This window comes from Solea solea, chromosome 16 (assembly GCF_958295425.1).
Source record: "Solea solea chromosome 16, fSolSol10.1, whole genome shotgun sequence".
Taxonomy (NCBI): domain Eukaryota; kingdom Metazoa; phylum Chordata; class Actinopteri; order Pleuronectiformes; family Soleidae; genus Solea; species Solea solea.
The window spans coordinates 16,525,043-16,551,686 of NC_081149.1; the positions used below are offsets into that span (position 1 = coordinate 16,525,043).

At 42.2% G+C, this 26,644-nt stretch overlaps 1 protein-coding gene across 2 annotated transcripts; it reads left to right on the top strand.

Moving 5' to 3' along the window:
• Positions 1-1,246: 1,246 nt before the first annotated feature.
• Positions 1,247-26,602, top strand: LOC131476015 (brain-specific angiogenesis inhibitor 1-associated protein 2-like protein 1). Of its 2 annotated transcripts, none has more exons than XM_058654449.1 (14): positions 1,247-1,603; positions 3,351-3,426; positions 3,612-3,698; positions 9,652-9,713; positions 10,908-10,979; positions 11,811-11,945; positions 14,730-14,882; positions 15,099-15,254; positions 15,786-15,900; positions 16,753-16,972; positions 19,082-19,144; positions 20,871-21,093; positions 25,540-25,586; positions 25,682-26,602. In XM_058654449.1, the coding sequence occupies exons 1-14, from the start codon at positions 1,553-1,555 to the stop codon at positions 25,752-25,754; spliced, it is 1,533 nt and encodes a 510-aa protein (XP_058510432.1). In that variant the 5' UTR covers positions 1,247-1,552; the 3' UTR covers positions 25,755-26,602. The 2 variants fall into 2 exon arrangements, with proteins under 2 accessions (XP_058510432.1, XP_058510433.1); XM_058654450.1 differs by lacking the exon at positions 1,247-1,603 and adding an exon at positions 2,292-2,368.
• The last annotated feature ends 42 nt before the right edge of the window (positions 26,603-26,644 follow it).

The window sequence follows — 26,644 nt, forward strand, 5'->3', positions numbered from 1 at the left end:
TCATTTATCAGAGTGACACAACAGCCTATTTCATCACCTTGTGAACTTACCTTTTAATGTATATTATAAATGTAAAAATGTGTGTAGGCTACATTTAAGAAAAATGTAAAACATTGGCTTTATTTAACTGTATTTTCAAGTGACATAATAGTTTTTCTTAATATGAATTCATGAACTATTACAAATATGTATTAAATCATTTTTTTAATGTAATCAGGAAATGAAAGTAACGTGATTGTTTTGTTTGTTTGTTTGTTTGTTTGTTTTAAATCATGCCATAATGAAACTAAACATAAAGAACACACTCTTATAAGCATTTCACTGTTTTATGTTATGACTCCGTTGTTAGCCTCCAGGGAGCGCCCGCGTCTCCAGCACCAGTCCACTGTCCACCTTGTTCTACCGGCCCACAACAAGTGTCAAGTCACCCGTAAACAACACAACTCTACTGGAAAAAGCGCTACAAAATAAGACAAGGGGAGAAGAAGAGACGCAAAGGCTGGGATAGTGAATCATAGAAAGAGGCAGAATATACATAAACTACTGTCATTTTGTAGGTTTTTTTTGTGTATTTATTTATTTATTTATTTATTTTACTTAAGTATTAAGGTGTTTTTTTGGAAGTACTGTACTTTGCTACGTTTAAAATCACATCAGTAAAAAAATATGACTGTTACCTTTGACCCATTTCGACTGATACATGATGTGTTTACATATTTTATATTGTCAGCAGTTTAATTATAAGGTTTGCCTTTAATTAAAAACAAGTAAAGTGACATGTGTGTCGCGTCGCACGACACAAGAAAGAACCCCAACTTGAGTGCAAGCTACTTTTTTCTTTATTTTACTGTAACTTGAGTATAATTTTACTCCAGTACTTTTACTTGTACTAAAGTAAAATGTGATCAAAATAGTGGTACTTTTTTGTAGAATATCCCAGTACTCTTTCCACCTCTGTTTAAAATTAGACAGTTATAGTTACAAAAGCCTATATTTTATTCGTGTGTGTTACAATCTCCTCCTCAAAAGATTAAAAAGCCTAAAGGAGTTTTAATTTGAAAGTGTATGCCACCGGAAACGTGTATAGGTCCTTCTTTTTTTTATCTTTAATCGCAGTGAGCTTGACGCCAGTGTCCAACTTGTCTTTCCCTACAGCTCCTCTGGCCTCCTCCTCCTCCTCTTCCTCCTCCTCCTCCCTCCGCTCAACTCCCCACCTACAAGTTTGACAGCTCAGCCTTTTCACTGCACACACACACACACACACACACACAGAGAGAGAGAACAGCAGCAGCAGCAACAACAGACACAGACTTTTCTCCTTTTCCTCCGTCTGTTCTCATCTGTTCCTCTTGGTGTGTGTTTCTTTATTTTTATTTTATTTTTTTATCTGTGCGTCTTTGCGTCTCCTGCTGGCTATGAGGAATTTCTTGTGTCCGTAGTTTTTTTGATCCCTCCGGTATCTTTTTTTTTATTTTTATTTTTTTATTATTTTTTTTTTGTATATACATTTTTTTGTTTTTGGTCGGGTGTCGTTAAGGATCTAAAGTGAACCATGTCGAGGAGCGCGGAGGAGGTGAACAAGCTCACTGAAATGACATACAAGGTGGGTGAGAATCCAACAGGTGCGACATCAACATAGTATTCATGTGTCCTCCTCCTCGTCGTCCATGTGTCCTCCATTGCTCTATACTTCAAACTCTACGTTGTTGCTGTTTGTTTCTGTGCGTAATGTGTTCATATTTACTGTGAACTCGTTCTGGAGTCAGAGAAGGCCTTTGTTGACAATCATCCACGTAGTTCTAAAGTACAGGACTGGACAGATGTAACTTTCCTCAGTGGCAACGTTGCAAAGTCATCACTTTAAACTGTTTAACAGTGAACTATTTCTTTGTATTTGTCCCCCTTCTTTATCATTATACTTATCCATATCAACTGATTTGAAAGTTATATGTGAAAAACCTTATTTCTCTAATAAGATGTCACGTACTTTGTGTTTAGATTAGAGTCATTCTCATTTTCAAGGCTCTACAGACCGGGGTTATATAGACTAACCTGTTCTATATGTGTCACTGTCATCAGGGTGAAGTCAGGCTAATGTCCAGTGTGGCAACTTTTTCAGCAGTTAGCCCAGAGACTCTCTGTTTGGGGAGTGACCTGAGTTTGGATCTTTAGAGACGAGCCCCACCCTAGGAGTGCCATTTCCTCATGAAAGCCTCGTCCCGGTTGATCAGCATCCATTCAAACTCCTCTCTCTATCTCTGTGTGTAATGCACAATGGCAGTAATTCACCGAATTATCAGTTTTAAAGGGAATGTAACAGATGAACTGGTGCATTTATCATGTGTACTCCACAGGTGGGACAGAGAAGGTGGGAGGCAAAAGAGAGAGAGATAGAGAGGGAAGCTGTAGTGACGTTAATGTTGCTTCTCTGCAGCATTTATTCACCTTGTTTAGTTATTATCTGCTGCTCCTCTTGGGACAGCCCCCACAGCTCCTTGGTGTGATGAAATGCAGGAAAAAGACTCTGGGTTTAATAATTTAGCTGTGTGGTAAGATTATACAGCAGGCTCCTCTGACTCGCAGCTATAATCAACAGTGGTTGGGAAAGCTCCCAGAGTGCTGTATGTTTGCAGCAAATGAGGCCAGCGTCGCGTTGTTTTTGTTGCCCAAAGACTTGGGACAATTCTTTTTTAGACGCTGCATGTCTCACAATACTGACAAGATACGTGATCAGAGTGGCAGTAGCTTGTAGGAGTCTTTGAATGGTCGCTAATGTTTTGTTTTTAAGGCCCTTCATTCACTCTGAGCTTGGACGTGAACTGAAGCTCACACCTTCTTCTCTCACAGTGTCACTGTGGTGCTGTGGACAAAGAATGGCAGAATCATTTACATAATTGCAGAGATAAATGCTTAGCTAGGACATGATTATTATGGACGATCGCTCCAACTCAGTGACATGAATGAATGGATTGATGGCGCCCACTCATTCTGGGTTTTGTCCATCAAAAAAAACCTCCACTTGTGTGTTGGAAATATAATATTTTGTGTTGTTTTTATTGTCTCCCACTCATGCACTTATTCCCCCACCAAGGAGGTGATGTTTTTACTGTTGGTTTATAGCTGAGAAGATGTTTTTAGAGTATGGATGGGGTGTTGCAGATCTGCGGATTTGGTTCAGTTTTTCATTCTTGTGCTTCTGTGTTTTTTTGTTATATATATATAATATTACAGGACTTTCCTTTTGTGTGTGTTGACAGCCAGGTTGACCCTTAACCGCCCATGTACTTCAAACCAAACCTTAAAAAGAAAAGGTTTTTAACGCGTTTGTTTGTTTTTTTCCATCCACCCAGAATGTGATGGAACAGTTCAACCCGGGACTGAGGAATATGATCAATCTTGGCAAAAACTATGAGAAATCAGTGGCTGGTGAGTATTTTTTTTTACAACCCCAATACACAACGCTTATGAAAACATGTGTTTGCCCCATTGTCAGAAACAAATAAATTTCTACACAGCCCGCTGCTAATTTGTGGAAATCCTTATGATATAGATTTTCATTTACTCCTTCACTATTTTGACATACATCAATAATCGAGGTATCATTTTCCCAGCAATGAACCTGGCGGGAAGGTTGTACTTTGATGCAATGTCCAAGATTGGGGAGAATGCCGCTGTGTCTCCTGTCTCCAGAGAATTAGGTAAGTTTCCATGTTGCTCTCTTCTGCGATAGATCTGCCGACTGTAGCGATCGTTCCTGCTTTTCTGGAAACAGTTGTTTGTCTCACTTGGGTCTCAGGGGACGGGGGTGTATTTAGAGTTGTTCCGATTCCGATACCAGTATCGGAAAAGCCTCCGATACTGCCGAAAATGCTGGTATCGGTATCGGCGAGTACTGGAGTCCAGGCACCGATCCGATACCATGATACTGCACTATTTAAAGATTTAAATGCCTTTTTATTTTACTACATAATGGCTGCACTTTAATTTGTTTTTTATAATTATTCCTATATTTATTTAAGTTGCTGTTGCACTACTGTTTTTTATACTGTTCTATTTAAAAATAAATATAAAAATAAATGGCTTCCATTTGCTGTATTCATTCATGTTTTGCATAGGGTTTAACCTGAGCAAGGCCTTACCACAATGATAATCATATCACTGTATCACACGCAGGCATAGTATGATTTTTTTTTTTTTACACACTGGTATCGGTATCGGTACTCGGTATCGGCCGATACCGACAGCACGAGTATCAGAATCGGTATCGGGAGGGAAAAAATGGTATCGGAACATCTCTAGGTGTATTATATTCAAATGACCAGTATTAGCTGACACATGTAGTGTACATTAGTGTAACCCCTTATATGATTGCGGTTCTAAGTCTACGGCTTCAATAGTCCAGTCCCATAAGACAAAATCACAAAGTGCAGACTTTGTGATTGATTTACTAACATAGGAAACAATTTAACACCTTAAACAAGAAAAGCCCTGTCAAATCTTCTCCTTGTCATTCAGATACACACTAAGAGCACTGAGCAAAGCAGCGGTAATACTTTGTTGTAATGCCACCGTGGAACTTTTGCCGGATGCATGATGAGCTTAAAAATACACCATACGCCAAAGTTTTTTTTTTTTTTTTTTTCGTGCGGCCTCTTGTTTGTTTCTAGCCAACTCCCCGAAGCTCATTTGCAGCCCAAAGAGGTCTGGCATCCTAACCCCACGGTCACCAGAGGCACACTTTGATTTAACCACTGTATGTCTCTCAACTCCCCTGCTGATCGGGAGCAAAACCGCTAATTAAATTCGCCAGCACAGTGGGAACAGGCACCACCTGGTGCCATATGGGACTCAGTTTCCTGGCACACTTGATAGTAATTCTCCACCACAAGCAAAAAAAAATAATAAATGAAGCCACCCCCTATTGTGTATACATGAAAGGGAAGTGTAAAGGTCTGTAATTTGCCCCATAAAGAAGACCTGTGCGTACATTTTTGTACAGGTGGTGGGTTATTGATGGTTTTAAGAGTAAAGCCTCACATGGAATAGTCGCTATTGTCTGGCAGGGATGGGTTCAAGAAATATGTTGAGTGTGCAGGTGAGACTTGATGTGCAGGCTCTGAAAATAATACTTATGTGACACAGAACTGTCAAAAGCCAGACTTTAAAAATACCTGAAATTGTGTTGAGTGTAGAATAAGGGAAAGGGATTAAGGCAGTTTACAGTTAATGACGTCCTGTTGTGGCAAGCTCAGCTTGAAATGTGCTTCCTGTAATAGGAAGTGAAAAGGAAACGAGGGGAGTGGGGATTCTTATCAGCGTCCTTATAAGCAATAAAACAAAACAAAAAATGACCCAAAATGTCCCAATTACCACCTGTTTGAATGATGAAGTCAGGATGTCACACTCACCGCTGTCCTGCAGATACACCCGAGCACCCACTAATCCCTGCTGGGAAAGACAGGGTGGGACAGAGAGAGGGAGAGCGAGGGAGGTTTAGTCACTCTTGTCTCATGACGGATCAGTTTAGTCTGAGTCATTATGGTGGATTATGTGGAGCAGGGGGGTGATTAAATACACACCGGGCCTGGAAACCTAAATGCACTGTAAATGTTTGTAAAAACTCACGTCCCCATGTCCGGTCTGAACGGTCTGACAGTGTGTGCCCTTTGCTCCTGAGGTTGCTCATAGATCTGACCCATCAGAAACCTGAGCTTCAGCGATGCGTAGCCGACCAGAAACCAGATACTCTTGAGAGGCAGCGGAGGAGTGGTGCACCTTATCCCACCAACTTCTTCTTCTTCTTCCTTTAATTCCTAATTATTCCTTCTTCTTCCTTCTTCCTCCTCCTCCTCCTCCTGTGCCACAGTTCAAATGTCAAGTGTTCTTTCATTCGGGAACTCAGGTGTCTGACTTGTTCCTTGTTTCATTCTTTGGAACAAGGAAGAAGTAGATGTGAAGGACCAGGATGTAAAGACGGATGACTGAGTTTAGAACAAGCTTTGTTTGTTTTTGCACCTTTTCTTTAACGTTTAGGTGTAACTATGCCTCGTCGGTGACCAAAAACTGAAGAGCATTTTGTTTTCTGCAGGGATTTTAATCTTTTCCCGTTTTAATTTTGTGCTTTTACGGGGCTTTACGGAGGCTCAACACACACACACACACACACACACAAGGACACACGGGTCCTTGAAATGCCTTTTGGCCCATTTTTACATATTCCAGGCAGGTTTGCATGGCGGCTGTCACCAATGCCAGAATGATTTTGTCCACAGTCAAAAACAGAGGAAGAACTGTGGAACTTACACCCTTCCTTTCTGTTTTTGCATACAGCCATGGCTGATCATGTCACTCTCTCGATTTCTGAAATACTTTTTTACTTAATTGTTGTCAACTGAGCTTCAAGACACTTAATCATGGGGTTATTGTCTGTAATTTAGTGATCACTGTTTGCCAAATGCACTCACATAGAATAACAAGTCTATTAATCTGCCCTCATGGATTGTCTTGTCTTCCGTCTGCTGTTGTTACTCATAATAACTGAAACTTCCGTTGTTCACGGAAACTGGTTCACACGGATAGAAAATAGAGGCATTTATTGTACAAACAAGGGATTTTCAGGTTTGTGGGGATTTCTTTGGACCACGCAGTGCAGCTGTCAGGACAGTCCTGTGAGTCGGCACAAGCCAGAGGAAAAGATGAGCTGAAATCATAAAGTGTTGTCGACTCAAAGATAAAAAATATAAAGTCTCTTTTTACATCTGACTGAACTCACTCTAACTGTTCAAACGTGTCCACCGAGCTCACTATAAGCAGCAGATGAGACCATTGTGCATGGGAGGGGGGAACAGGGCTTATACAGCAGCAGCCTGTCTTCCTTGTGTCAGATTACCTCGGTTGTGTCTTGTTAGCCCGCGGTGTTGCGTTGCTGCCTCTGGTTTTGTATCACATCATGGCATTTTTTTTTTTTTTTTTTTGCCCTCATACCTTGCCCGATTGTGCACACCGGTCGCCTGGCAACGCTTTGTGTGCAGATTGCATCAACAACAAACAAAAGGAGTGTGACATGCCCGAAAAGGACAGTTGATTTCTGAGTCGTGTGCGTCCAACGGTTACGTGACACATTTGCATCGATGTGATAAAGATATTATGAGGCGTCGATGACTCAAGACTTTTTTTGTTTTACAAATGATCCTGTCCGTCAGGTATTTGGGGTTCCACGCCTGCTAATGTGAATAGGACGGGATAAATGGACTTTAGATAAATTAAATATATTGAGTGCCTGGTTTACTTTTTACCCAGTGTCACATATGTCGCAACCAGGCCCTTTTTTGCCCCATTATCTGTCTTAAGTATATCCTTTTTCTGCTGTCTGGTTTTCTCCTGTGCTGTGAAAGGGCAGATTTACCGAGCTTTTATCTCTGGGGCTGTTTGAACTGTGCTGAGTGAAAGAGCTACTGTGCCATAGGGCAAGGTGGAGCACAGCAGGGATGGGCTGTGTTTACATACAGATGAATGTACATGTCATAGTCATGCATCACACATTTCTACACGGAGACAATGGGGAAAAAAAACTGGATTGTTTTTCTTCCATTGTCTTCTTTTTTTTCTTTTCACATGCTGTAGGTTCATTTGTTGCCACGTTGATTTTTAAACTGAAAGGCGATGTACAGAATGTAAAATATGTTAAAGAGCATTTACCACCTTTTAAACCGCATTTAAAGTGGTCACTGCAATCCCAAGTGAAAACACTGCAGGGGCGTGGTTGCCAGGTTTTCAGAAAGAATGATGCTCAGCGTTACATACATTAATGTAAACTTTACCACTGTGTGTGTTTAATCTTTATAAACACTGCGGACCATTAGCCAGCATTGTTGCCTCACAGGAAGAAGGTCTGACTAAGGGCCTTTCTGCATGGTTTGCATCTTCTCCCGGTGTGTGCATGGATTTTCTGCGGGTACTCTGGTTTCCTCCCGCAGTCCAAAAACACGCAGAGGTTAACTGGACTGGCAACCTGTCCAGGTTGGGCCTTTTTGACTCGTAGCTACAGCTTGCTGTGTTTAGTTAACACTGCTGCAATCTTTCCCTTTTTCTCTGCCTTTTATGACTTAATATAATACATTTCTTACATATAACCCCTTTACCGAACACAGAAATATTAAGGTTACATCAGCCCAGTACAGTATAGCTGCTCTTATTGGATAATAAAGAATGCTTTGTTATGACGTTCACTCACTGTACGTGAAAAATACATTTCCACGGTAAAACTGTGTTGTGGGAAAAGGTAACCTCATGTTCCCGCTCTGGCCATTTGCATGTTGTCTTTATATTTTGGATGTTACATGATCCAGTGGTAGATAGAGCAGTGTATACTACATATTTTAGTTCATGTGTGTTGCTTTCTATGAGTCAAAGCCGAATGGTCCTTTTTTTTTTTTTATAACAACTGGAGTCAGAGCCACAGAGCAGCAGCTGTTGTTTTGCTGAGTCTCCATCACTGTTTCTCTGCTGCTTCCAGCAATAAAGTGAATCCCCATCTGCACCGAGACATGTAATCAGATTCACTGGCCCGGCCCACACTGTTTTCTTCTTTGCAAACACACACAAGTTGTTCCTCTTTGCCCAACAGTACTAGAGTACTTGTCAAAAATGACAAAAACTGTGCGTACAGTGACTTGGCACCACATTTAAGTCGCTGATCAAATAGCGGCGGTACTGATGTCACTGTTGTCCTGTTGCTGGTCAATTGTCCTTAGTTCAGACACAAATAACTGTGTTATCGACAGTTTTACATCGCAGGAGACAACACCTTTGATATTCCTACTGTTGCAAATTAGTATCTTATCTGACGTGAGCATATTTTGAGAATCAAATGTTTTCCTGGCAAGCGTCGCGCTTACCGATACTGAGCGAGATCAGTCCGATACAGTTGTTCTTGTGCTGATGCGTTTACTTCTTGGACATAACCACAGCCATTTCAAAAACACAATGCTCCAACTGTGGTTAACACATGCTGTACTCCCTATAATTTTCATGAACAACGTTACACTCAGCTGTTTTGCTTTAAGTACGGTGAGAGTTGCTGACACAGCAGTAACCGCACGGCGGTGGTGCATGAGCTTACTGAAGCATTTACATGACGTTTCAGGTTTATGGATCATATTAGATATCAGAAACATCTGTACTGCACCTCAAGTGCTGGGAATTCCAGCTCATATAGACTTTTAATCACCATTTTCCATTGAATGATTGCACCTGCTGCTTATATACGTTTTGGCTGCGTTCCATCAAAGTTCTTTTTTTAATTAGCTGAGCACTAGGTGGTCCAGTTTTTCAAGTCCAGGCACACGTAATGTTTTTTTTATTTTTTTATTTTATTTATTTTTCATCTTGGTAAGGAAGGAAATCCTTTGTACTATCATCTGCAGAGGATTTGTTTTTGGGGGGGGGGGGGTCTCAGATGGATCGGCATCATTTCAAATACAGTGCTTATATTATAGTGTGTACAGTTTGTTCCTTGTGCTTATCATCAAACACCATTATCTTTTCTGCTCAGCCCGAACGAGGGAAAGGCAACAATTAGATTGCACCTGCATTGCATCAGACATCACCCTGTAAGTTGTTGTGTCTTCTTGTCTCTCTCTTTGTCTGCAGGTGCCGTGCTGATGGAAATCTCAGAAGTCCACAGGAAGGTTCATCTTGAGATGGAGGAAAATGTGAGTGCGAGTACTGAAGCAAACTTCTGCGGGAGCATAATTACTGTGTAATTGTGTGTCGCCTCACCCAGATGCACTTTGTCAGACACTCTCACTCTCAGAAACTGTTGCTCAATACGAGGTATTTCCACACAGCACAGGTGAAGCTGCAGTTCACCAAGCGCCATTTAGTGGCACCGAACAGCCCACTCACTCTCCTCCTGCTACCTGCTGCTGTTGTCCCCCCCCCCCCCCCCCACACCTACTGTACATCTGCTGCAGTCGCACAATAGACTAGTGAAACAAAGTGTTAGGAAGAGGATGGGACACGACAGGTTTGGGTCGTTGGAACACATGTTGCTTTATGTCCTTGCTGGGAACAAGGGAGGCAAGTCTCAACATGTCCTGGAAAACACTGTCTGGAGCTGTTATAGTTTGGTGCGCTGAGAAAATGCATCGTCTTTTAGGCATAAGTAGCTATGCTAATGCAACAGTAGGCCTGCATATAATTACTGTAATGAAAAATAATAAGAATTACAGAGCACATGGATTGATTTATTTGACCTTTTGATGGACAATTTACAATTTATTTCTAATGGTGTTGCAGGCCGAGCCCTTTTGAAACCCTGATAGCGAACATTAGAATGTGTCACAATTAACCACGCCTTTAAAAGCTCGAATTTGCAAGGCATTTGTTGATAGCATCATCAGTGGGTGGTTTGCTTGGTTAATGGCACTGCATTTGGTGTGAGTCAGAGCATTTATTCAAGTGACTGTAAATAATGGGAGAAACCATTTTGTGTGGTCACCACTGCAGGTTCAGAGATGGGGTCTTAGTGTTCAATGATCTGCCACCATGTGTGCGCTAACGCCGCATCACAGCGAGGCTGTGGTGAAGGAGTGCTCTGACACCATGCAACAACAACAACAACAAAAAGAAAGAGAGGAATTCAGAGAAGTCTGTGGGCATTTCCACGCTTAGTGTCTGACTCATTGATAAATGCAACCATGGACATGGTTCTCACCCCCGCACACACTCACTGATACACTCTATACGATCAGTCTTCAGTTGTCTTGATGAAACTTGCAGTTTTTTCCCTGTGGGCTGCTGACAAACTGTAGCACTTCATCCACCCATCAAGTTTCTAATCAGTGTGTCTTCTCTTCTCCTCTCCTCTCCTCTCTCTCCCTCACACTGCTGCTTCTCACCTGAAGTATAAAAGGTTCCACAGGGAGATAATATCCGAGCTGGAGAGAAAGACCGACATGGATGTCAAATACATGACAGTGAGTTTTCGCTCTGTGTGTGTGTGTGTGTGTGTGTGTGTGTGTCTTTGATTATTCATTGTGGCCATAAACAGGGCGAGGGTGGCTGGGATGTGATCACTCCTGTGGTCATGTAGGTTTAATTTACATGATTAAACTTGAGTTTTCCTGTGCAGTAATTCAGTGATGCAGTCAAGGCAATTAGTTTCTCCCAGTGGGAGCGACAGTATGTGCTGCAAAACAGCACAGTAGGAAAACAAGGGGAGGTTTCCTGCTGCAGCAAAGCCAGTCACATAGTATTGATCACTGAAGAAACCATGAGGAAAAGGAATAAAAAACAACCTCTTGACGGTCCATCGCAGGGCCAACATACAGAGATGGATAAACAGTCACACTTACACCAGTGGTCAATTCAGAGTGACCAATTCACCTGATGAAACAGCTGCAGAGAATACAGATACAATATTTATCCCTGCATTTAATTATACATTTCTGCATTCATTCATTCATTCATTCATTTGTCAGCTTGTTTGGCCTTGCATTTAAAAAAAAAATAAAAAATAAAACATGAATGTTTTAGTGTAATTACTGAATGGCAGGTGGAATTAATTGAAGTTATAATAGAGTTATTTTTGGAGTTAGTGTGTTTTTTTTAAGCAATAGATTAATGGTGCATTATAAATACATGAACTTTATATCGTTCCATATCAGCACAGGCACTTTTATTTTGAAATGATGTGAAATACCTAATTCTATGAACACTACGAACTAAAGCAATGGCTCATGTGTCCGTCCCCCGATGTAATAATACGTGGACTCCTGATGTGATTCTCCTTTCCTCTGCTTCTTCAGGCCACGTTCAAGAGATATCAGATGGAGAACAAGATGAAGCAGGACTCTCTGGAGAAGTCCCAGTCCGACCTGAAGAAGCTGAGAAGGAAGAGCCAAGGCAAGAACGCCAACAAGTACGAGAGCAGGGAGAGCGAGGTGAGGCGGATGAAAGACATGCATGCAGTACACCGTGTACACACACAACACACACACACACTCACAGGCTCATTCCTATGTGTATAGACATAATTATACTCAATCATTCACAAACGTTGACACCTGAGACATGTCACGTCAAAGACCGAATTATGAAACTATGATAAATGCTTTTGTAACTTCTTAGTTATTATACACCACCTTCATCTTCCTCTTCCTCTTCTTCTTTGTGCGCTTGCTTACTCCGCCCTTTTTTTGCCACTTCTCTTGACCGTTCGCTTCCCATCGAACCATAAGTCTAAGAGTATTTGCCCAGCGCTGTGCTCGCTCATCTGATGTAAGGCCACGTATTAGGATTTAGACGCCCGGCGCAGACACAGAGACGGACGGCCAGCAAACAGACGGGCAGGGTGTCATCAGGGGCTTAAGGGCAGGAGCTCACAGCAGCTATGGATTCACCGCACAGCAAAGAGACGTCAAAGCCGGGGAACGATCTGTCAGAGAGTAAAGACGAGATTATTAAAAAAAAAAGAAAGAAGGAAAGAAAGGGAAAGAGCTGCCACAGCCGTCAGACTAGTCTAAAAAGGAAGCCCAAGTTTCTCTGCCATACAGATTATGTATCATGTGGCAAAGAAGATGCTTTGATTTCTCACATTATCCATAGCAACTGACCTGCTCCAGTGATTTAGACAGTATCTGTGGGTGTGTGTGTGTGTGTGTGTGTGTGTGTGTTTTTCAATTATTTCAAACTAAAGTCTGCTTTAATTGCAATTGCTTGTGATTTTTTTTTGTGACCCCTATTGGGGACATAAAGTCCCCAAACGTGACCCGCGCATGTGTGTGTGTGTGTGTGCGTGTGGAAATAGCATTTCACACTCTCTCCTTTTTAGTTCGTAGAAATGAAGCCGCCCACCGTTTCCGTATTTATTTATTTGCTCATTCTTCTCTCCTTTCATTCTGTTTGTTTCAGAATATCTTGAGAGCGGTATTTCCCTGTGCCAAAACAAAACACAACAGTAGGAAATCAAGCACTGAAGGAGATTAAATAAAGTGCATGTATTTGGTTAATCATTTCAGGGCTCGTAATGACATTATATTCACTCCTGGGAGCCTCTCAGTTAGTTTAATGAATGCAAATGATGCAATTTGACTCCTTCCACAGCCTTTATAGTCATCATAGGTGGTTGCATATTCAGCAACTGGTGCAGCACACTCCACTTCTATTATTCTTCTTTTAGAAATAAGGGGGGGTAATAGCTGGCATTTTGTTTTGGATTTACTGTAAATATGTAATCGGTGCTGCGCAGTATTACAGGAATATGGTTTATTTTTTTCATGTATTTTAAATGTTGGGACACTTTAACACGTATGTAACTTTTATTTATTTTATTTTATGCAGCATTACTTGTGTTGTTCTCTTAGAGTTCTTTATGGCTGTGCGGGAAGATATTCTTAAACATCCTGTGTGAGTGTACACACTTTATAAGGAATAAGACTGCTGGTGTTATTTGTGTAGGTGTGTTTTATTTTACTTTTTGAATAATTTGCATCTGCTTATTTGTTTTTTATGTCGCCCACAAATGTGAGCCTGGGGTCATTTAAGGACTCCGTGGCATTCGCCAAGTGACGACAGCTGAGCAGATGATCATCACTCTGCTTAGCTGTCGTCACTGAACACACACACACATAGACACACACACACACACGGTTCAAAAATTGAATTTAGCCCATAGACTGGAATAGTTGCATAAAGAGATGATGGTGGTGGATGATGCCACATTTCAATCTATGCTTCTGTGTCAAACACCACAGATTCCTGTTGATGTTTTTTTTTACGCCCACAGCCATTTAGGGATTTATCAGATGAGATAGGTTGTAAAGGCTGAATAGAGAAGAGGGTGTGTGTGTGTGTGTGTGTGTGTGTGTGTGTGTGACTGAACTATCAGCCGTTAACAGGTGTGCCCATTCCTGCCAGACAACATGGATCTCACATCTATAGTTACTGGTTTGGCTTCCTAAACTGTCTTCATATGGAAAAAAAAAAAGAAAACGATTCATGCATCTACAAAATCAAGCAAATATGAGCCAGGATGCAAATTCCCACTCCTTAGAGTCAGGTAATAATCTTGCATTTGAACAAAAACATTCAAACAATACAATATAATCACTCAACGATACTATCCGTCAACAAAATAAAAAAAAAACATTCTATTCTTCCCATGTGGCATAATCCATTTTCTACAATAGACAAAACTAAAAGAAAGCTCAGATAAACCTCATTGTAATAAAATGTTTAATTTTTAAAGAAGATCAAAGCTGAAGATGAATATGTGAATTCAGACTTCAATGCAGGGACTCTGATGTAGATTACGCACATCAGTCGAAGATCCTGTCAGGCTTTGTGTAATTTTTTATAATCCCAGGTTGCCGGTGTAGATAAGACTGACCCGTCTTTTAACCGCTGTGTTGTTGTCCCTCTGTGTCCTAATGCTTTGTCCTTTCACCAAACACCAATGGCGGTAAACTGTAGTCTAATGTTTCCCCGCAACTCTCTGCAACACGGAGATTAGGATGTTCAAAAAGAAACCCATGCTTCTTCATGTCACTTGTCCGCACTGGATTTGCACAGTGTGCTCGTGAAGATAAGACAACTTCTATTCTTCGTGTCAAGGCCATTAATCCATTTGAAAATGACTCGCATTATATTTACTCAAGAAGGATTGTATTTGAGTGCTGTTCAAATAAATCGTGTCTCTGTGTGTGTGTGTGTGTGTACGTTATCAGTGTCTGGAAACACTGACGAGCCGTCAGATGGACATGCAGTTGTTCGTCGCAGATGGCTGCAAGGAGGCTCTGCTGGAGGAGAAGAGGCGCTTCTGTTTCCTGGTGGACAAACACTGTATGTTAACCTACCAGATGGCCTCCTTCCATGACAAGGTACAAGAGTTTCCTGCTCCTTTTTTAATGCTGGAAACTTCGTTTTAACAGTTTAACGCACAGAGAAAACACTGAACGGAATTGCAACATAGCCAGAAAAAATTTAGTCCAAAACCCACGACGCATCGCGTTACCATAGCGATGGAAATGTGAGCGCAGCTTCCACGGATTACTCATTTTTCTTTTAATATCTGCTCTTTTGTGTGTGTTGGACAGGCCCGAGACATACTGACGGAGAAGATAAGCACCTGGCAGGACCAGTGCAACGACGCCACTAACATGCCTGAGAGCGTGCTGTCGATGATCGAGGGCCTGCGGACTCAAGTCCCCATCACACCACTGCCCTCTCCGTCCCCGTCGCAGCGCAGCTTGGTATGATGGGATGGACGAGGGCAGAGAGACTGACATGTTCTCGTTTCATAGTGCACTTTCTCTTGTTATCGTACAGTAGATTATATATATGTTATAGAAACCTCATCATCGCTCAGGTTAATGTAAACACTTGGACATTTCGACATATGGACCTCAAATGTAACATATCATGTTTATTTCCTCCAAACTCTTATTGTTGCATCATTATTTCTATTATTAATATTATTATTATTATTACAATATGTAAAAATTTACACTTTTTTGCATTATTGTTGTAATTCTTTGAATCCTGATAAATTATAAACATAGATTTATTTATTAAGGCTGAAAAAGTAATCGCAATTAGAGTATCTGGCAAGAAAGAAAATGGCTCAGTTAATTTCCCCCGTGTTGTTCAGCTCTATACTATAGATTTACATTTAGTGTTTGCCGTGTAAGGCCTTTGATGTTGTAACAGAGACATAATTGTGTGCCTTATTTGACTGTGGAGCTGACAACATGCAAACATTCTGATTGATATTCCTTTGACAGCATATCAGCACTCCTGTGGCTCCACCTCTGAAGCCTCAGACCAGCCCTCTGGCTAACATGTTCTCCCAGGAGAACAAGACGACTACTGTGACCACCACCAACAACAAAAGCATAGGTACTACACTTGCATTAGAATGGCAATCTCTGACGCTCTTTTTCAGCTTGTGCTCCATTGGTTAGTGCAGTGCACGAAGCATCTGTTCTTTTCCTGACATGTGACATGGTCCACAACAGTATCTGCTTCACTTCTTTTTTAATTTAATTTAATTCAATTCAATTCAATTCAATTCAATTCAATTCAATTCAATTCAATTTAATTTAATTTAATTTAATTTAATTCAATGAGGCATCAGTGGAGAGAGAAAACTCCCTTTTAACAGGAAGAAATCTGACATAACCAGGCTTAGAGATGTGCAGCCATCTGCCTCGACCGGTTGGGGTGAAAGGGAAAATGGGGGACAGAGGAGAGGTGGGGGACAGAAAGAGAGAGACCAGGTGCAGATACACAACATCTGTATCAAGTTACAAGTTTATACAGGACAGTTCTGAGTCAGTGATGACATGTTTATAGAAATACAATGTAATTTATATAAGCAGCAGAGACTGTTGATAAAAATTATATTGATATCAACTTTTAATTATAGCATTATAATAATGGTGATGATATGTATGATAATAATAGCCTCGAAAAATGGATCTGGAACCTGCAACCTGCAAGATGAGGACACAGAGAGAGAGAGAGGTGAAAGGAAGGAAAAACAAACTAGGGACAGAAAGAACAATTTTATTTTATTTTATTTTATTTTATTTTATTTTATTTTATTTTATTTTATTTTATTTTATTTTATTTTATTTTATTTTATTTTATTTTATTTAAATGTAATGTTCTTAGATGTGCTGCTTTCCCATAAAAACCAATTTTGAGATGTTAATTTTCACCTTTACCTTTGTCAACCCTCCGTTCCAGATCACGGCAACAGTGTGGATAGTGCCATGGCCCGGTCTGTGTCGGTGGCGACCGGCCTCAACAACATCACCACAAAGAGGCCTCGCGTGCGCACTATCTTCCCTCACACTTCGGGCAACAACAGCACGCTGCTCAGCTTCGACGAGGGAGACGTCATCGTCCTTCTCATCCCCGAAGAGAGAGACGGGTGGCTGTACGGCGAAATGGAGAAGAACGGAAAGTGAGTACTGTAATGACACAAGAAAGGAAAGTGAAATACTCGTAAGGAGAGGATCACATGTGTGAAGCATGTTATTAGCCAAGAGTTGGACTCTAGTATCAAAACTGGCCTCATTGTTGATGCCGACCACACACACACACACACACACACACACACAGTGAGTTCTCAGCTCTGTGAGTGATATCCAAACTGGAATATTCAGTGATAAGGAAATCAAACTTAAGTGTGGCCCCAGGGCAGGACGGAAGATAGCAGAGCGCGCGCGAGAAGTTCAGAGAACCACCTGTTCTGTCACGCAGCGTGCAGTCAGCCGAGCCTGGTCTCAGCGACTCTCTGATGACTTTTTAAAGCAGGGACTCGATGTGAAGCCCTTGGAAGTGTGTTTTGGAATTTTAATCATTCATCAGGTTTGATCTCTGTCTCTGTCCAGGGAAATTACCTGGTGAATGTATAAAAGAGAAATGATCAAGGGGCGGAAGAAAAGAATAATTTTGGAGTTTCTTTGAAGAGTGCGGCTGCCACAGAGATCAACTTTAGCCTCGCTGCCTCGTGTCTGCAGGGCCGCGAGCGGCGGCGCCTCAAGGCTTTAAAATTGTTTATCATTATTTTTATGAGGAAAAACAACTTCCACAGAAAAATAAAGGCTATTTCATGTCCTGCTGGAGGTTTGGCTTCAATGCGTTTGAGTCTCTTGCTGGTTTCTCTGCCTTTGTCTTAAAGCAGCTTTGATAGGGTTTCCCGGCAACTTGCCTGGCAACAGCTCGGCGGATTCTGATACCCACACACAATATTGATGGACTGAAGGGAATGGATGTCAGTAAGACAGAGCAGCATTTGAACAAATACACCAGATTCAATAACATCTGAGTTGTGAAAACGCCTCCCTTAAATCTAAACTGATCCCCTTCGACACATCATAGAAGCTTTTGCTCCTGAGAAGATTCACGAGGGAAAGTGAACGCCTCCTGACTACCGGTATGAGTGAGCTGTCCTTGAGCAAGCTGTCTCTCTTTTTTTATTAATGCCAAGTTGCTTCAGTGGACGTGTTCAGTGGCCAGCTGTTGCATCGGTGCCCGAGAACTCTTCCCTTAACAAATACAAGTTATTATAAACGCGAGTGAGATTGAGGGGAGTGTGTTTTCCAGCTACTTCATCAGACGTACATGAAGGAAACGCCTGCTCTTCAAGCCAAATGTGTAAATAGTCATATTTACATTCACAGAGACCGGCTAATCTTGCAACTTGCACAACAACACAATTGACGCTGAGCCCTTGAGCTGAGTTTGTACCTGTACTTGTGCCTCATTTTTCACATTCTCCCGTTCGAATGCCTTCGTACGTATTTCCACAGTGAAAATACCTTCTTTCTTTTTCTTTTACTAGCTTCGTGTTCTCGCCCTGTTCATCAACTCCACAGAGGAGTCAAGTTTATTTTGGTGTGTGTTTCGTGTGGGCAGGAGCAACATGCTGCACGGTTCTTCTCAGTGAGGCCACCACAGTCCTTGTAGCTCTTTGACGTCGCACTGAGGCGTTGACTCACTTGGTCGCCGTGGGCTTCCACGCGTTCCACATACTGTGTTGCCTTGATTTTACTTCATTCAGTGCTGAGAAAAGATCGACCAGGTCCAAACCTCTTCCTGTCAAAGAAAACAATCAAATCAAAACACATTTTTTAAAAAATATTATATATACAGTATATATGTCTTCTCTGTTTGTTAATCATTTGACAGGAAGTGTTTTCTATAATGATTCCTGCTTTCTGCTACCATGGTTACCATCAGCATACATTCACTTGCCATCAAAACAACCATCATTACTCTAATATCTTATTCTGGGGAAAGTAGAGGCTTATCTGTCTTTGCATCTCTCTTCCCTAAAGAGGTTGTTCCCATTTCTGCAGAGTTAGATCAGAGGAATCTACTTGATAATGAACCACTGCTTGTAAAACATTTTACAGTTACTTTTTTCCCCTGCCCCTTTTTGAGGGATCCATGGGGCCACATTGGGTGTAGAAAAAAAGAATACAGTTGTGTAATATATGTGCTTTATGTTAAAAAATAAAAAAAGAGCCGCAGATGTAACCGTCCCTAACTTGTCCTTGTCTTGCAGGAGGGGCTGGTTCCCTTCATCTTACTGCCTTGCACTCTCTGAGCCAATCATGAATAACAACAGGTAAGAAGACCCCACAGCACCACAGACACACACACACACACCAGCAGCTGATTTCATGTTACAGCCTGCTGTATTGTCTGCAGTGTTTCCTCTAGTGACCCCTGTTGACCTTTCATATCCTATTGGTCTTTAATCTTTAAGAGCCTGATCAGTTTAGTTTGTCTCTTGAGGTTTAACTAGAACAGGATTTTTTTTTTTTCTGTAGTTGCTGAGCCTCTCTTCTGATTGGCTGAATTTTTATTTATTTATTTATTTTTTAATTACACATTGCTCAGCCACTCACAGATAGAAATAATTACTGTTACCAGAACTGTTAATGGACACCTTTACTTATTGATGCTTTTCTCGGTACTACTATAATTTGGTGTTAACGTAGGCAGGTCCAGTGGCAACGGCAGAAACATCAGACCTCACATTTATAAACTGTTTTCACATGACACACAAGTGGCCGTGGATTTGTTAAGTTCTGCCCTGATGACGGCGGAGTATTATGATTGTCATTATTAGGGGAACGTTTGAGAGTGTTACCTTGTTCCCAACCAAAACTTTGCCATTTAGGCTCTGACCTCATCGTTTATTATTATTTGGTGGTAACAGGAAGTGATGAACTAATATATTATTAACCCCCTGCGGTAGCCTGCAGGTGGAGGCCGGAGTGGTGGCGGGGGACGATTCAACAGGCAGCAACGCTCATGTAGGGCAAAGGACGCAGTGACGGCTGCGGGAGAGATGGAAAATCTTGCTGCTTGAATAAACTCCCAAACTAAGAGGCTGTTTATGGCCGAGGATCGTGAAGGGGGGGGGCAGGCACATCGCATAATTAAAGTAGCGCCGCTTGATCCTGAGTTAATTAATGACCTCAGGTGTGACCTCGATCGTGATTGTGCCAAAATAATCACGTCTCATGTTGTTTGAAATCAACAAAACAAGTGTCCTCCTGTGTACTGTTTATAAAATACAATGCACAACATGCACAACTTGCACAACCTGCCCAACGCGTCCTATTTTGCATAATAATCATTTCAGAGTGCGTGTGTTGATTGTGAAGTGAATGAGTTTTGTTGCATTTGTAAAGTAATGACCACTCCAGCGCCCGGTGTGGTTTCAGATTCAAGGCCTTCAAGGTTATTCTGCTTCTTTCAGTTTCCTTATGTAAAAGTGGATTTTTTTTTTTTTTATCACACAAGCCCAGTAAAACATCAGGAAACAGGATGTTGTGTGTTGATGAGATTTTGCGGCTGATATAAATATGGAGAGAAAATCCACTCCAGGCTTTTCTTCAAAGACACTAATCCCCGTGGGTTTATTAGCTCTTAATGTGCTCCACCTCCCACAGAGAAGCCGCCACTCACAAAAACACAAGGTTTGAACCATAAACCCCCACTGGTGGGTTAGCAGGGAAGGCTGGGGTGAGATGAGTTCATCTCATCAAGCTACTGGTCGAGATGTAGAATTCACTTCTGAAACTTCTTTTTCTTCTTCTACAAACCTGTTTACAGCCGCCTCGCAGCGCTGCTGTGACCTGCATCTGCTGCTGCTGTTGTTGTTGTTTGTATCTCATGTCGCCAAGTGAAATTAGATATAAACACCGCTATACTGAGAGACACGGAGAGAGTTAGACAATGGTTTGAATGCAACAGACATTTGTTTATAATAAAAGTTTAGCTTCTTGTTTCCACGCTGTCCCTCCGTCCTTCATCACATCCTCTCCTTCTTCCCCCTGCAGTGTGTCTGTGACGCCGTACCGCAGCAGAAGTGTGGTCAACCTGCACCATCAGGACACGGAGACGGACGAGGCCACCATGGTGCTCCCCGCGGCGGACTACAGTGACTCCTCCAAGCACGGCGGCGTCAAGAACAGCAGTTTATCCGCCAGCACAGCCACCGCGTATAACAACCACCAGCACTCCCCTACACCGTCCGCGGCCTCCTCGTCCGATCACAACACAGTGAGTTCGGACATTTGCTCTGTTTTCACGGGAAACGGTTTCAGCCTGGATTCTTCTAAGAAATGCAATCAGGTCAGAACAAATGCCGAGTGGCAGACCTGCCGGCGCAGCGAGGTCACGTCTCACCTGATACCTGCTGTAGCGTGACGACTGTACCCTCAGCTGTGCTGCTTTATCTTGCTGCTTGCTGATGACAGTATCTGCATGTGCATGAATGTGTGCTGGTGTCACATGAGCTTTTTATGTTTGCAATGGAAACCCGAGCTCACTCTGGTACACTCTCAGTGTCAGCTGACATTCCCAATAAAAAAGAAAGAAATGATTTCGGCCTAGAGATAGTTAGACGCTGTCGGTACATTAGTGTTGTTAACCCAGAGGAAGCATCATGTGATGCACAAGGACACGGGGAAAAGTTCTTGTTCTTGATATTTTCATCCTTTGCTTGAGCTCATTTACTTGCAAATATTGCAATCATGCTTTGGTGACTTCTGCCAAAGAAGTTGTGTGTTTTCAAGGCTGTTTGTGTGAGCTCCAGCACGATTATTCGAAAACGCTCCTGAGGAGGTGGAGCAAGAACTGAGGAAGAAGTCACTCATTTTGAGAATGAAGTCATGAAGCAGTGTGGGATCATGGGCGTTGTGGTCTTATTTGGTTCTCCTGCACATTTGCACTCTAAGGGAAGAACTTTGGTGTCAGCAAACACTACAGAATATATGTCCTACCTCACTCTGACATTGCTATCGCTCAAACAGTCCGTTACTTTATATAAGAATGGATTCAATGGGATCAAAGTACGGATTTACAGAGTGTTTTAGCGAATGTAAGTACCCTATAGATGTTTAAATGTAGAAATGTGACATAACTGTTGCAAGTGTTGGTGGATCGTGTGTGCTCACAGGGCACCTTTATTTTATTTTGAAGGCAAGATGGCACATTTGGCGCGTCTTCTCGGAAAAAAGAATCTAACTCTAAATACCCTAGGCTGTACATTACATTCGAGAGTAGCGTTTTTATGGTATAAAGTTAATAAAGAATGCTTTCAATAAATGTGAGGCTTATTATATTTCAGAATCATGTCTTGAAAAGCACTTCACGTATGTGCCAAAACATCCAGGATACAGTCTGTCTCTTGCTTTAGGTCCTTTCATATCTGCCGTGACCCTGAACAGGATAATCAATAAGAAACTACATTTGATTTTGTGTAGACTTTCTAACAGCACACTGTGAAGTCTCGCCTTAGATTAAGACAGACACATGGACTAAATATCACACGGGCCATGTCGTCGCTCTACTGACACACTCGCTTGTCCCAGGACTCGTCGTCACATGGTTGTAGGAGATGAAGGCTGAGCAGTACACAGCTGTGAAGAAGCTCGTCTTTGTTACAATAATCCCTGGTGTGCTGATAATGGGTCTCCTGGAGACTGTGCTGCAGTGAGAGGCAGTAACACTGGGACACACGTGAGGACAGAGCCAAGGTCAGGCTAGGTGACTGAAGTCACACCCAGTGCACACACCACCACACAGTCAACGTATCTTACAATAAATAAATCTCTCTGTATCACATGTTTTTTTATATATATATATATATGTCCACCCAAGGATATGATAACAAAACATTTTTGTGTTATTTTGAAATACATTTTTATACATACATCGTCCTTACTTTCTAAACGTCCCTCCATTTACATACCATGCAAAGTCTCAGCCAAACTTGCGGTTTTGGCCTCCCCTGAGAAAGCCTGTATAGTTCGCCCTGCGCTGGATTAATGTAAATGCGTGGCGGTATGTCAGGGTCAAATGGACCAGTGCAATGCACGGCATGTCATCCATGCACGCACTCCCTGCACTGCATCACACTGAAGCTACTTTTCCCAACTTCTGTCAGAGGGCGTGTACAAGTGTATTCTCTCCTCTGACCTCTGGCATCAACAGTTTTCACCCAGAGAACTGCTCACGGGATACTTTGTTCTTTCTGTGTGTGCAAAAAACCCCAGAAAATCATTGCCTCATGGAGTTGAACACGTGTACCTAACAAAGTGGCAATTAAGTGTATATTATTGACCACTGTGGCCATTTTTTTCACTGGTCGTGATGTTTGATCCAGGTGGAGGTTCGGTGGTCAGATGGCACAAAGAGATACCTTTGTCTTACTTGCCCCTGCAGTATTTATTATTCACCACTCATTTGGTCTGCAGCCACATGCAGATATACTGTGTGTGTGTGTGAGTGTCACATCTCTCCATCACTGGCTCAGCATTATTGTGGAATTCCTCTCTGAGTGAACCTGATACCCACGTTCCCTCCTTGTTGCTCTGGCTTGAGTCTTTCAGTTTCTCTTGACGGTGTTTGTTTATCTCCGCATCCTTCTGTCTTCAACTCATGCCCTTTCTCTCCCTCTCGCTCTCTCTCTTTTTTTTTTCTCAGAGTGAGATAAATAAGGGTAACTTAAAAAGTAGTTTTTCCCTCCTTTTCTTACAACCTACAGAACCCCTACTTTAGTTCTATTCAGAGCACAAACACACACACATACATCCCAGAATAGACCTGTGTGTGGGAAAAAGTTCTCTACTGCTATACAGCTGGTTTATGGGTATGAGTATGAGTGGTATGAGTGGGAGGATGAAGTTGTTGGTATGTGCATGGTTTTGTGTTTAGATAGTTAAAGACTAGCTGTGACTTTGATGAACTTTAATGTCACAGTGTGTGTGTGTGTGTGTGTGTGTGTGTGTGTGTTTACTCAAACTTTGTGTTGTGTCAGCTGCGTTTGACTTGGGTGAAGATCAGATCAAGCTTTATAACAAATTAGTGCTTATGCCACATATATTTTTTTATTTTTTACCCCGGGAACTCTGTATGTAACAGCATGTTGGTCCAGAGAAGGAAAGCTGAGAGGAGGAGAGGAAGGGGGAGAGGAGACAGAAGGGCCGGGGGAGGTGGGGTTACCCTGGAATGCACTGTCACCATGAGAGAAAAATGCACCCTCACTGGTTTGGTGCATTGTGTGAAAGAAAAGATAATGACTCACGCAGGAATGAATACATTTAGCGGATGGAAGGAGAGACAGAGATCAACAGAGAAAGTTACAGGAGTGGACACACCAAGTGTTGACTATCAGGATAATTCCTGAGACTATGAGTGGTAGTGTTTGTCCGCATGTCGCTGTAACTAACAAACACATAAATCATTGTATTATTCTTGTTCATGCTTACTTGATAAAAGTGTAGGACGGAAAAAGTTTGGGAATCCCAACAAAAGCTGAGGACACTGGAGGTTCGTGTGTTAGAGCCACTCACAAACAAACTCATAAACACAACAATACTGGTGTGAAACATCACATAGAGACGTTTATAAAGATGTTTTAACTCTTTGGGTCATCAGTCCACAGTTGGACGTAACTTAAAGGAAGCGGTTTATGCTGCGGCTTCTCTCCCTTGAAGTGGGCGTCCAGCTAAGCTGATGCCAGAGGCACCACGCAGGAAGTGGGGACAGCGAGACAAAGACAGAAGCCCAGAGACGCTGAACACAGATTCACACTCGCACACTGTGAAGATTGAATTGTTTAAGAACACACAACTCCACACACTGATGTGTCCATGTGGGTCATCCAAACATCTGTACTAAAAAAACAACACTACAGCTAGTGACTGGGATCATGGCAATGCTGGAAAAGAGCTGTTCAACGTCTGTCACTCTATGCACGCCTGCCCTCTAGTGGAATATGTGTGGTAGTGCATGTTGAAATGTGTGAGCTTCCAAAACCACTCCATGACTCACTGCTTGTGTCACTGACACGAAATCCTTCATGCGTTGTGTTTGTTGTTGTTTTTGTCAGATTGTGGACAATTGTCGTTTTGAACTTTTGACACGTTGAACCACAAGTGAATGTGGACAGTGAATACACTGCACTGCGTATGTTTACGCCCATGTTTACATTTCTGCGGTGAGGTAAAGACATATGCAGTGTGATGTGAAATATGCAGCCTGGTGTGTTGTGCTTGTTTGTGTGTCTTTGTTTGTGCAGGTGCAGCTGCATGCATGTCCAAGTTCCTCGTCTCTCCACTTTTACTGACTTTCCCTCTCATACTGATAGAAGAAACGAACACCACGTCCTCTTATATTAGCCTTCATTCTGCAAAGAGAACGTGTACCATTCATGTTAAAGAGAGCTTCCCTTTGAAAATGGCAGTGTGTCTTGATTGTGGAACAGACTTGATAATCCAGAAGGCCCAGATTCCACGCGCTGTCTTGTGATGTGGTGCAGCATGGTTTTAATCCAGCATGTCCACTTTGTGCAGCCTAAAAGATTCCTGTTGTGTGATCATGCACTGTATGCTTGACATTTTAAAGGGGGGGGGGGGGCTATTGTGTCATGGTTATTAAGTGGGATGATCTGCGTGGTAGTCTTGTGACCAGTAAGTGATACTGTATGTGTTTTCTCCACAGGCAGCGCAGCCTAACGGTGTCTCGAGACCTCCACCTGCTTTCCTCGGGTAGGTCACGGACCGGTGTTGACAACATGCTCTTCTCACACACACACACTGACACACACACACACTCATGATTGATCTCTGATGCCTTTTCACAGCGGAGGGAACCCATTCGCCACAGTCAGGCTACGTCCAACCGTCACTAACGACCGCTCCGCACCAGTCATCTGATCTGTCCACGTTTCCACCACCCAGCTTTGGTTCCCTCAACAATCTTCCAGTGTCCTCTGCCCGGGACATACAGCACTGTCCTGCCTTTACTGACCAGCTGCTGTCCCCCGTCTGAATGAGACCAGACACAAGTCGGCCAGCACTGAGAAAAAAAAATGCCATTTGAATCTGGGATTCCCTTCCTGCTGCAAACTCTCATATGGAAGTATTTTTGGACCACTGTATTGACAGAGCGGATGCTTATATATTTAAATGTATGAATTGTCTATGTCCTGTTTGTGCTTCTGTGTGCGGCGGCGACGCTCAAACCACCACAGTCTTACCCGCACTTGAGAGCTATAGACGAATTAAAAATAAGCGGTCAACGGAAATACTGAAAGATATTTATGCCGTTTCGCGGCGTCGAGGAAACAAACGGTTGGAAATCATTTCTGTTGCCATAGGACAGTAAATGAATGTAGACGACGTCTGTGTTTCACCCTCAGGTCCTTATGAGAAATGTTGCGACGCAACAAGTGAATGAAAATTGCAATCGTTTAAAGAGATGCATCAGCACACAAGTGATCTTTATCCCCCCCCAAATCCTTTGTATATAAATATTCCATCGATTGACGTTCCTGGGCACAGGACTCTTGCCTTAAGGACACAAACAGTACTCAGTACTACTGTAAAATAAAAACACGTAGACCGGTTCCGTCCTTCAGATTGTGGACATGAAAACAAAAACCCTCCTCTTTACATTTGCTTCGATTACACACAGACCAGTCTGCACGCCCACTTTGGTCTATGGCCCGCATTACTCCCTTGATAGAATGTGCTGTTGGAAAAATAAAGATTTATTTCTTCAATGTGCCGTTGTGCCGTGTCATGATCTTACCGTCAGTATAAGT